The 13,404-nt window shown below is 38.3% G+C and overlaps 1 protein-coding gene across 8 annotated transcripts in view; it reads right to left on the reverse strand.

The window, feature by feature from the left end:
• LOC117409298 (sodium-dependent phosphate transporter 2-like) overlaps nt 1–13,404 on the reverse strand; it is a 65,219-nt gene that overhangs the window by 14,402 nt on the left and 37,413 nt on the right. For 7 of the 8 annotated variants that reach the window (XM_058994713.1, XM_034015120.3, XM_034015124.3 and 4 more), the window contains one exon: nt 10,174–10,739. In XM_058994713.1, the coding sequence (XP_058850696.1) occupies nt 10,174–10,462 (289 nt within the window). In that variant the 5' untranslated portion in view covers nt 10,463–10,739. Of the gene's footprint in view, nt 1–10,173; nt 10,740–12,683; nt 12,852–13,404 lie in introns of those variants that run through there. The other variant, XM_034015122.3, reaches the window with a different exon arrangement.

The following is a 13,404-nucleotide window of genomic DNA, read 5'->3' on the forward strand; positions in this document are numbered from 1 at the left end:
TGGTACTCTAGTCAGAAGCTATAATTTGACCAGCCTTTACCTTCATACCCATTTTGAAAAGTTGTTACAATTACAACACATACATATATATACACACACACACATATACATATATACAGTGCCTTGCAAAAGTATTCAGACCCCTGACCAATTCTCTCATATTGCTGAATTACAAATGGTACATTGAAATTTTGTTCTGTTTAATATTTTATTTTAAAACACTGAAACTCAAAATCAATTATTGTAAGGTGACATTGGTTTTATGTTGGGAAATATTTTTAAGAAATACTGTATATTTCAGAAATAAGGCACTGTTTATATATTATATATATATATATATTATATATATATATATATATATATATATATATATTACGCACGCACACAATCCAACCTCATTCTTTATATAATGTGATACAAAACCAGACCCTCCCTTTACATAATCAACACAGACAGAAGCACCGTCAAGTGACACGAAAAACAAACAAAATGGTCACAATGGTCTAATTTGCTTGAATGTAGCTGGAATCAATTCCACTGGATTGGAGAAATCAGTTGATCTTTAACCTAATTTAGTTCAGACCTCATCCACTCTCAATTCCAAAGGATATCCAGAGTCACAGGGAAGAAACAGGAACATTGGATGACAAGAACAAATATCATCAATTGGCTGGAAGAGTGGAATTTGATTAATATTTTTTATAAATATATCTCGGGATGGTGCAGTCTCACGCTAGCATGGATATACAGAATCATTTTAGCTCTAAAAACAGTACTGTGCATTCAGTTTAAACAGACTCTACAACGCACCTGCATCCTATTAAAGTATTAAAGTGACTTAATAGTTTGATATGCACTCTATCATCTGAGATTTAAAACAACTACTTTATCTGAACTACACTCCTATTTCGGGGGATACTGAACTTTGCTTTGCATGGAACTCTGTCATCGTTATGAATGTAGACTGTTATATATATATAAAAAGCAGCCAACTTTCATTCAGAAGAGATTATTTTAGTAAAATGTATTTCAATGCACTCTTCAAAGTAATTGTTTTGTAGTCCGTTATGGTGAATTTAGATACAAATCTTCCTTTCTCAAGCACGCAACAGATAACATTGGACGCAAACAAATCACGCTAAAGTCCTATTATACTTCTGTATTCTCATTTTGTATTTGATCTATTTAAAAAAGTAAGTGGCACGTTCGTTCAAGTTATCTGAAATATCCCTGTGTAAAAAAAAAAAGTTCATAAACTCTATTAAAAAAATGTATCACAAAAAGGTAACCAATAACCAAGAACCAAGGGCCCGATTGTCCTCTGTGGGCAAGTTGCCCATGTCATACATTTACTGTGGAGTGGGCAATTTGCCTGGAATTTGCCCACAGTGGAAAATGCAGACCAGGGGCTTCTTGGATTAGAAATGGAAAGAAGCACAAATGCATAAAAGAATCAAAGTTGCCACGTAAGGTAACACTTTACCAGTAAATCTCATAAATAATCAAGTGCCTTTGGCTGGTAATGACCAAATTTCTTGCTTTTGTGCATTGTAAAGCGTCAGGAGTCCTGTGTAACTCCAACTGCCACAAGTCTACCATGCTGCAGTAAGTAAATATCTATTTAGTGCTTGTATGTCACGTTTTGTGTCAGTGTGATTTTCTGTGAAAAAACCAAGGTCCTAAATGACTTAATTAGCATTTAACAGAATGTTATTTTTCATCAAACTACTCTGTTTTTGGAGTACAATATCCTTCAACACCATTGTGAATTGTTTTATATGCAAATTTACAAGAATGTTGATTGTTCTACATAAGTGGATCACAATGTTGTTCAGTACCATGTTGAAATAGTTTAAAATGCTCAATTGTGCATTACTATAAGCTCATTACATGATTATTTTGTTAATGGAAAATGTGTATGCAGAAATAAATATATTCTTCGACAAAACAATTATTTTTTTAATTGACAATTTATATGCAGGAATAAAATACATTCTTCAATGATATACCTGCATTTACCAAGAAGCTTCGGTAAAATCATAAGATTTACCAGTAGATGTCTGGAAAGCAATTTCTTCATAATTTCAGACATTTACCACCTTATTTGGTAAACGTTGACATTTACCAGTAAAACGTAAGATTGACCGAATTCAGATTTTTACCGTAACATATAAAAACTTATATATAAGGGCTGCTCTGATTAATCTACTAAAAGAGTTGATTGCAGATTATTATTATTTTTTTTACAATTTAAATAAAGCAGAATTTTATTTTTGTATATAAAATAAAAATCAACCAATAGAAGATCTGCATTTTTTCCGTGGCAGTCCAATCATAAGTGAATAAACAGTTGGCCTTTAGTAAGTTTAACCAAAGGGAGAGTCAAAGATCTGCTCCTTGTTATACAGGTGTCCAATCATGAGTGAGCAGAGGCTGGACATAATTGGGAGTTTAACCAATGGGAAAGCCAAAGATCTGCAGTGGTTTTACAGCTGTCCAATCATTAGTGAGCAGAGGCAGGACATAAACATGCTAGAGTAGGCTGTAAGAATAGCTGAATTTCGCGCAATATTACTCATTATTAGAGACCGTTATTGAGAATTATATGGAGAACTTTGAAGTAATATTTTGAATTGCTTTTTACAAATAAAAAAAAAAATGTCATAAGATAACGGAGATATTGTAGTCGATTTGTTTAAGAATCAATTTTCAAGAAGAACTTTCTCCGAAAAAAATGGAGGTAGGCCTATACACCACAAATACCTAAACAGGAAGGGAAGGGATGGGATATACTTGCCACATCCAAAATTGAAATTATGAAAGGTATCCATGGCTTACCGGTAGCTGTCAATTAAAAAAGAGTATAACTGCTGGACCTGTATTTTGTTCAGTGCAGAAAAGGCGATATGGAACAGCACTGGTTACAGCAATCTAGGATGTCTAATGAAATCAGCACAAAAACATGAGCGAGCCACCGTTACACTCAAAACTTTTGGACAAACCTGGATTGATGTTCAACTCTATGGAGCAGAAGCGTAGGGATACAATACATCACAATGAGCAAGTAAGAAAAACCTGTGGGGTTCTAAACACTTGATTGATTCTGTTGTTTACCATGGCAAGCAAGAACTGGCACTCAGAGGGCACGATGAAGGCACCAATTCTTCAAATAGAGGTAATTATGTGGAATTACTTTCTCTGGTTTCTGACTATGACAGCATGTTAAGCAATCACTTGTCAATAGCCACAGTATTCTCGGGTACCTGTAACACGATTCTGAACGACTTAAATCTCTTCAGTGCCTCAGGTTCTGCTAGATGCAGAAGTACAAGCAGGAAGCCAAGTACGTAGCTATATGGTAGATCAAACAACCGATGTTGGAAATGCAGCTCAGCTGTCTTGTGTTTTTAGGTACTAGTATGTGATTGACAGTGGCCCGAAAGAACAGTTCTGTGAAAATGTGTTACATTTACTAAAATAATCATAGAAATGCTTTTAAAAAAGAACAAATTCCCTTTTTTTATTCTACTGATTTCTTTATTATTACTATTCAGGACAGCCCCTATAATATCGTTACCTTTATTAAAAATGTGCACGGATTAATCTAAATCAACTAATGCCCATAAAATTAACCTATCAAAATTTGTAATCGATTGACGTAATTATAATTATATACAGTACTGTGCAAAAGTTTTAGGCAGGTGTGAAAAAATGCTGTAAAGTAAGAATGCTTTCAAAAATAGACATGTTAATAGATTATATTTATCAATTAACAAAATGCAAAGTGAGTGAACAGAAGAAAAATCTACATCAAATCAATATTTGGTGTGACCACCCTTTGCCTTCAAAACAGCATCAATTCTTCTAGGTACACTTGCACAAAGTCAGGGATTTTGTAGGCATATAGTCAGGTGTATGATTAAACAATTATACCAAACAGGTGCTGATGATCATCAATTCAATATGTAGGTTGAAACACAATCATTAACTGAAACAGAAACAGCTGTGTAGGAGGAATAAAACTGGGTGAGGAACAGCCAAACTCAGCTAACAAGGTGAGGTTGCTGAAGACAGTTTACTGTCAAAAGTCATACACCATGGCAAGACTGAGCACAGCAACAAGACACAAGGTAGTTATACTGCATCAGCAAGGTCTCTCCCAGGCAGAAATTTCAAGGCAGACAGGGGTTTCCAGATGTGCTGTCCAAGCTCTTTTGAAGAAGCACAAAGAAACGGGCAAAGTTGAGGACCGTAGACGCAGTGGTCGGCCAAGGAAACTTACTGCAGCAGATGAAAGACACATCATGCTTACTTCCCTTCGCAATCGGAAGATGTCCAGCAGTGCCATCAGCTCAGAATTGGCAGAAAACAGTGGTACACCCATCTACTGTCCGGGGAAGTCTGGTCAGAAGTGGCCTTCATGGAAGACTTGCGGCCAAAAAGCCATACCTGCGACGTGGAAACAAGGCCAAGCGACTCAACTATGCACGAAAACACAGGAACTGGGGTGCAGAAAAATGGCAGCAGGTGCTCTGGACTGATGAGTCAAAATGTGAAATATTTGGCTGTAGCAGAAGGCAGTTTGTTCGCCGAAGGGCTGGAGAGCAGTACACGAATGAGTGTCTGCAGGCAACAGTGAAGCATGGTGGAGGTTCCTTGCAAGTTTGGGGCTGCATTTCTGCAAATGGAGTTGGGGATTTGGTCAGAATTAATGGTCTCCTCAATGCTGAGAAGTACAGGCAGATACTTATCCATCATGCAATACCATCAGGGAGGCATCTGATTGGCCCCAAATTTATTCTGCAGCATGACAACGACCCCAAACATACAGCGAAAGTCATTAAGAACTATCTTCAGCGTAAAGAAGAACAAGGAGTCCTGGAAGTGATGGTATGGCCCCCACAGAGACCTGATCTCAACATCATCGAGTCTGTCTGGGATTACATGAAGAGAGAGAAGCAACTGAGGCTGCCTAAATCCACAGAAGAACTGTGGTTAGTTCTCCAAGATGTTTGGGCCAACCTACCTGCCGAGTTCCTTCAAAAACTGTGTGCAAGCGTACCTAGAAGAATTGATGCTGTTTTGAAGGCAAAGGGTGGTCACATCAAATATTGATTTGATGTAGATTTTTCTTCTGTTCACTCACTTTGCATTTTGTTAATTGATAAATATAAACTATTAACATGTCTATTTTTGAAAGCATTCTTACTTTACAGCATTTTTTCACACCTGCCTAAAACTTTTGTACAGTACTGTTTATTATATATTATATATGTAAGATAGCGGGTTGTGAGAGACAGCAGGGAGGGGGTTAAAACCTCCCTGCGAGAGAAATGCACCTTGTTGTTAATTGTTTTGATGGATTGCTTTATTGTTTCATTTAATTTGCTTATTGTTTAGTTTAATTATTTTATTGTTAATTATCATCCGCACCTGGACGTTATTAAAAATTAGGTCCAGGTGCGGGATTTAAAAGGAGAGCAAGCAGTCTGCTGGAGGCTGCTGAGTAGAAGGAGGCAGAAGAGGTGCTCTGTCTCCGAGTAGCCAGAGAAAAAGTAAGTGCGGTGTCGAACCAGTGTGTTCCAGTTTGTGGTGTCAGGTAAACGGCTTAGCCGTCCTGCAAGTTAGTCAGGGAATAACCTGTATAGTTAGCACTCCAAGAGGAGCTAGGTGTTTATTTTGTGTATTTGTTTTATTTTTGTCTTTATTAAAAAATTGGCGCAACCGCGCAAGAAAATCCATTTCTGTGTGCTGGGTCGTAATTTTAAAGGGGCACGAACCCGAGTGAGTGGCAATCGTGTTACATATGGTGTCAGAAGTGGGATACTGATCGACGGAAAACATACTCCAGTCGGCCCACGAAGTTTAATAAGATGGAGACCACGGACATGTTGATTCGGGCTCTTTTGCACGCTACGGCCGTGCAACAGGACCATAGCGCTAAAATGCAGGAGTTTCAACAGACGGCTGTGCAACTACAGCAAGGAGACCCCACTACTATTAATGAGTTTGTGGATCTTGTCGAGCGACAGTTAGCCGCTGAAGAACTCTCCCATCAGCCCCAGATCACGGCCGCACGGAACCCGAGACAAACGTCCAGGTGCGGATGATAATTAACAATAAAACAATTAAACTAAACAATAAGCAAATTAAATGAAACAATAAAGCAATACATCAAGACAATTAACAACAAGGTGCATTTCTCTCGCAGGGAGGTTTTAACCCCCTCCCTGCTGTCTCTCACAACCCGCTATCTTACAATATATATATATATATATATATATATATATATATATATATATATATATATATATATATAGATAGATAGATAGATAGATATAGACACACACAGATACATGCAGCCTAACCTGCTTAAGTGTATAACCTATTTTTGAATATTTATACACTTAAAACAGAGTATGTACTCAAGTAGGTTGGTGATCTGTGATCCCAATTCCTATTATTAAATACTACTGTACCAGTAACACAATTAAGTATGTTGCAGTCCTAACCAATTACAGTTTCTCTGAGACTTCATTTAATTCAGGCCAACAATGAATTATGTTACTTGAATAAGAAAATAAAGACCACTAGTTTATAATATATTTTAAATAAATGATCAGTAACAATGATCAATGGGATGCACACATTCAAAAAACACCCCTTTTTATTTTTAAAAAATGAAATGGAGATTGTTACTGTATGTATATCGCAATAATTTACCACTCATTCTGAAAACTAGTCATTCATAGTTTCGTCACACATCTACATGTCATTTTAGTCTACTTAAAAACGGAATAGAAACCATTATCAATGCACCTTTAACAAATACTGTGTTCATTTCAACAAATCATAGTCCTTTACAATCTCTATATAAAGTCTTGCAGTTTCCTTTTATGCCGTCATTTCAATGTGGGAATATACTGAAAGCAGTCACGTTCCTGACATAGGGAGTAAGTAGCGGGGTTCTGAAAAATACGGCATTTCACGTCCCCACGTGGTGCTGTAACTGTTTAAATAATGTACCTGTAATTTTTTTTTTCGTTGTTAACATCCTGACAACTTTTAACATTTATAACTTTCAAATCTGTTCAAAATGTCCGCCTAGTGCACTGGGGTTTGAGATCTGTCCTCTAAATCACTGCAGGAAGAGTGATTTAAAAAAAAAAAAAAATACCCACACAACACACTAAAACTAAAACTAACACACATAAGTGCTCTGGCTTTTCTGTTCCGTGCCACATCACGGATCGTTATTGCTGTGTTACTTGTTTGACAATGTGGGCAATAATCCTTAAACTATCAGTGCACTAGAGCGGCCATTTTGAAAAGAGCTTTGAAACCGACTTAGAAGAAGTTACAAGTGTAACAAGTTGTCAGGATGTTAACAATGAAAAGAAATGACAGGTACGTTATGTAAACAGTTGTAGCAACACGTGGGGATGTGGAACGCTAGATTTTTCTTAAATGGGGTACATTTAATGATGCAGCATTGGTAATGGTGTTGGATTTTTGAATGAAATATACCGGTATATATGACTAGTGTTGCTAAAATTAAAATTTAATCCCAGCCTGAATGCAACTTTCATATGCACTTCCAGCCCTACAAAGTATTAAGATCTTGATGCTCAAAATAGGGGTATAATGGTGGGAGCAGAGTAGAGGATGAACTAAAAGAGTACGAGTGTGTGTCTAGGTACTTCGATATCACTCTAACCCTTTAAAAGGTCTATACTATTGCATGCCCAGACTTGTGCTCACATATTCATCTCACAGTTCACCATAGATGTATGAATGTTTTTTTAGTTCTGCAGCAGTTCTTCATTCACCTAACCTCAGGAATAGTTCTACTGAGTTGCCATATTGTCTAATGTAAAGGGTTGTGGGCAAATATTCAATAGGTCTGTATTGGAATTTATCCAAGTTTGCAGGGTTTAAAACTTTGGTTCTTCTTTATAATGGAACTAATGTTAATCTTTATGCCTCATAAATGGTTAGACTTTCCTGCACTGCCTCCTCTGCACTACAGTATATGCGGGTCAAAATGCCTCCCGTTGTTGCACTGCTCCTTTCTGGCTCTGGTTTCAAAGCTAATTCCCCTTCTCGACTGCCTGGCCTGCAGTCACGTTTCGAATGTCAGATGGGTTTGGCAACTTCAAGTTTCTGATCCTATGTAATGACTTGGCTCACGTTTCCCTGCCTATGTAGCTTCTGCTCTTATGTCAGCCAAACCATTCCCCTTTTAGAAAGCATCACGAAGAAAGGAAAAGCTACACTTAGTTTGTGGTTACAGTCAGCACCGTGGCTAGTCAAAAGCTTCCAGGACGTCGCAAGTTCGAGTCCAGGCTATTCCTTTGCCAACCGAGGAAGGGAACTTCCAGGGGGCAGCGCTCAATTGGCCGAGCGCTGCCCGGGGGGAGGGAGGGAGGACTATGTCGGCCAGGGTGTCCTCGGCTCACCGCGCACCAGCGACCCCTGTAGTCTGGCTATGCGCCTGTGGGCTTGCCTGTAAGCTGCCCGAGAGCTGGGTTGTCCTCCGATGCTGTAGCTCTTGGGTGGCTGCATGGGGAGTCCGCAGTGTGAAAAAAAACAGTCGGCTGACGGCACACGCTTCGGAGGACAGCGTGTGTTCGTCTTCGCCCTCCCGAGTCAGCGCAGGGGTTGTAGCGGTGAGCTGAGCATAATAAAATAATTGGCGATTCCAAATTGGGTGAAAATAATAAAAATAAAATTGTCAAATGACTAAATTAATAAAAAAAAAAGAAAAAAAAAGAAAAAAAAAAGATAAAGCTTCCAGGTGATGTTAAGATATGTTTAATTAACACCACCTTGCAGTTTACTCTTTATAAAATGTTTAACCCAAACCTTTGTTTTCTTATCTTCTCCTCCACAGCTTTTCATTCCCTATGCAAACAGATTTGTTTCTGTTAATTTCATACAGTTCAGTCTCAGCAGCTGTGTGTTAGAACTCATTCTAATGTCCTGCAGCAGGCCAGAGAACAGCATGGGTACAGCAGGGCATATAAAATCAGTACTTTATTGCAAGTGTGGCATATAGATTAGTACTGGGGAATTAATGTAGAATTGTGTGTAGGGACAGCAAACATGGAGGCAACGTTCACAGCAGCTAGAAAATCAGTAACAGTTAACCCTACAAACCCGTATGTGTGTCTATTTATTGGAGACATCATAACAGAAATTACAGAAGACAGGGTTTAAAACCGACAGCATCTACAGTATGCAGCACCAACCATCAGGGAAAACAGAATCCAGTTTCCATTTAGCAAGCCATATTTTATATGACTTCCTCTGTGTGATTTCTCTACTGCATGTGACATTTCTGTTTTCACAATTAAAACATAATAGTAATAATAATAAAAGGCCACACTCAGGAGAATGAGGCACATTGTTATTCCAAATGGTGTAATGACTGCATTGCAGCAGTTTTGGAGACGCAGGAGAAATTATACTGTATACCAGAAGGAAAAAAAGTCAATGAACCAAAAAAATGCAGTTCCTACACTACAGTCTACCACTCCTATGCTTAAACATGAACGGTTACCAGTGACAAAAAAGCACAAAAGAAATAGAACACAAATATGCTATCCTACCACTGGCCACGTACATGGGAAAACTGTTGCATGCCATGTGTAAGTAACCAGTTCTATAAAGATAATCTTCTGTGCGCTGCCAATTGGAGATATTGGAGTCCATTCGATTTAACTTCATAGCAACAGATTTAAATAATGATATTGTTTATATCATTAGAATGGTACCCACTGCCATTTACATGTTTTTTTACAAGTACAATCTACACCAGTTATTCAATACACCTGTTCTTAGTTAGCTTTCTTTTTCAGTTGTACCTCATGCTTTAGGTTTGATTACCTTGTTTTTGATACATTGTTGACACATCGACTGAAACATTCCAAAGGCTGCTGGAAATCAATCAAGTTATCTTTCGATCCCATGCTTCCAGCAGCATTTTCTCTCATTTATTAATTTAAAATTATAGGATTTCCTTTCGTACAAAATTTAAATAGAGTGTAGTTGTCTTTAAACCAGGATTTGAGACAAGTATAGCTAAAAGTACTGCATCTGTGGTAAAAACTTACTAAAATAACATAATGCCATGCTTTTAAATACTGAATGAATGGAATGCAGCCTACTTACCAGCCATGGCGCTGACCTCCCCGGCCATCAGCGCGTCCACACTGTTGTTATAAAGGCCGACGTCTATGATGCCCTTTCGTATGGTTTCTCCCACCTTGGCCCCTAGCAGCACTGAGCCGAGGGTCTCAAATATCGAAGCCAGGATGCAGGCCTGCCGCAAAGTCACCACCCCGGAGCCCACGGCTGTCCCAAATGAATTGGCCACATCATTGGCACCGACAGAAAAGGCCAACACAAAGGCAATGATGAAACCCAGGATCACCAACCACAAGTAGTTTTCCATATCCATCTTGGATTCTTTTTTGTGTGCAAAGCAATTAAACAAAGCAATGTATCAAAAAAAAAATGCTTGAAGATTTATAAAACAGAATTTGTGTAAACAAATGTTTGTTGTTTTTTTAACTTCTTCCCCTTCAATTTAACAAAGTCGCTCTGTAGTGTTCAAGGGGTAGAAGAACTGCTAACTGGTGGTTTTCAGCACGTCAGTACAGTTTGCTTTGGGTGCCGTCAGCTGGACACATTCCATATTTTGCTCCCAGAAATGGTACAGCAGAGATGTCCCTTTCCTGTGTAAAAAGGAGAGAGAGAGAAAAGAAACAAATTAGTTTGAGTGGCAATATGTTTTCCGCTGCATTATATACTGTAGCAAATTCTGGTGTTCCAAGGATATGAAAATGGCTTCAAAACTGCTAAAGATATCAGGTCATGCCACCTGACACTTCCAAATGTCAAACACAGCAATAGGCCTATAATGAGGGGCACAAGTGTTGTAGCAATGAGAACATGTCAACACGGTGCAAACATTTTTTTTTTTTCAAATGGGTAACTATATTTAGAGGTTCATGTTGAACATTATATAACATAATACAGGTTTCATGTGCAAGAATAAATGAAAGGCTTGAAGGTTCAAATTAAAACATAAAATATACAGGGATTAGACACCAAATAAGGTACCGAGATCAGGATGTGTCTTTACGGGGATTAATCAGATATATCCCCCCCCCCCCCCCCCCCCCAGCCCCACCTCCTCTCACTTGCAGTCAACTGTAATTTACGTTAATAAATTATTCAGCAACAGGCGGTGTCCAGTTCCTTCTTATAATTAAGCATTTTTGAATGGATAAGTTCCATAACCATACTGTATATCTACAACCTGACAGATCACTTTTACAATAACCAACTGTCACAGACTGACTTTGAAATTCCTAATCAGAAGATAACTTTTGTGCACTCAAATTCAGAAGATAAAATTTAGAAGGCCCTAAAAGAAGTAGTTTGGCTGTTGTCAAGAGGATTGACTTCAGCAATCCCATTTGAAGCACTCGGGGGAGGGGGACACCTTTAGTGCGTTCCGGTCAAATTAGATGCTTCTGAAGAGATGTGACGCAGCACACAGAAACAAAACTAACTGTCCTGATCCCACTGCGAAGCTACGACAACTAGTACCAAAATCAGTAGAAATCAGAGAACTACATTTCTGATAAAATTGAGGTGGTTGGGGGGGATACTGTTTAAAATGCTCCTACAAAAACAGACACTCAACTGGAAATGGAGACCATTGTAAAACATAATGCGACACACTAACTAGTATTTGCCTGGTGGTGGCAGCGGAAGGTAATACAAATCAACCAGCAGTACAGTAGACAACACAGCAACAGCCCATCTTTAAAAAATAAATAAATAAAAAATAAGGAATAGCCAGTACATCTTTGCGGAGTGATAGTGCAGTACCATACCGTTTATCCACCCACACAGACTCAATAACTCATCAAATGCATCAGACCTGGAGCACACCTTTACTTCATCTTCCCAAGCTGTCAATTGGCAGACCTTGCTGAATGGTGCATTAACATTTCCTATTCAGGCAAAAATGCATGCAAGAAATTAAGAAAATATAAATAAGCTAAAAACTGTAGCAGTGTTTAGAAATGTACAGTATGCTCTTCAGTGTTAGGTGAACAAATATGAAAAAGCCATATAAACTGAAGGACCTGCAGGTTTGATACTCTCTTAATAAAGTTTTATATTTACGACTGTTAAAGAAAAGTCTATTAGAAGTGCAAGTTTGACCATTTTTGATGGTAAAGAATGGGAGGAAACAGTCCTAGTTTACAAAAAGCAGGACATTTTACCAGCCTGCAGTAAACCCCAGCTAACAGCAGTACTCCAGTGATAGGTACAGAGCAGAAGTAGAACTTTGACTTAAATAGGACAAGGATTGGGAGGCAGGAGATCCAGTGAAAACAGTACTATCACCCCAAAAACCGCAATTAAAGATGTTGCATCCCAAATCAGTTCTGCAACAGGGTTAGGGAAAAACCTGGAAAGTATAAAACACAAAAGGGGTGCAATAACCAAAATTAACAAACAGAACATTCCAATACAGCAACATCTACTGAAGTACTAGAATTGCTACAGACGTTTGTTCTATAAACCAATTCAAGTATATGACAGGGTTACAGAAAAAAAAAGCGCTCCCCTCAGTTAATTTTAAGCTTGAAATTACTTACTTGACAGAAGTCCAAAGCAAGATCTACCAAGTACTAAAATCCATTCGACTAATACTGTACCGTAATGCACAGTACATTTTTTTTTGTTGTTCATCAATATGGCCAATTGCTCTTTCTAATGCTGCTACCAAACATTCAAAATCCTTCTACAGCCACCCACACAGATACCGTCCACCCTAAACTGCTGTAACAAACAGTCATTGCATCCCAAACTGCATCATGCTCTGTCTTTTTAAAATCACAACAACCCCCCCCTCTCCGCTTCCACCCGCCTACTGCTCTCTCGCATTTTCTAAAAGACTACTGTTGCTCCGTACAAAGCCAGTTAACTAGAATAGCACTAGAATGGAGCCTGTTACCACCTGCTGTTTCAAAAACAAACTGGCCAGTGAGTCAGTTTACCATTAGCAATAACAACTGTAAAGTTAGCATTTTTAAAAGCTATAGGCTACATCCCCCCACTGCACACTCACACACACACACACACACACACAATATTCTGCATAAATACTGTATGGCATATAAATCTAACATGTACTTTACAGATTTTAATACTGTCAGTATTTTCAATATGCACGGTGTACTGCAGATAACTGACAATAATGTACATAGAATCAATTTTCTGTTAATATATTACTTGGAATCTGATGGCATTTCTAAAGTAACAGTATAAACTCCAGATAGCATTTACTCTACAGTACAGCCAGGCATCACTGAAAGT

This window comes from Acipenser ruthenus, chromosome 2 (assembly GCF_902713425.1).
Source record: "Acipenser ruthenus chromosome 2, fAciRut3.2 maternal haplotype, whole genome shotgun sequence".
Lineage (NCBI taxonomy): Eukaryota > Metazoa > Chordata > Actinopteri > Acipenseriformes > Acipenseridae > Acipenser > Acipenser ruthenus.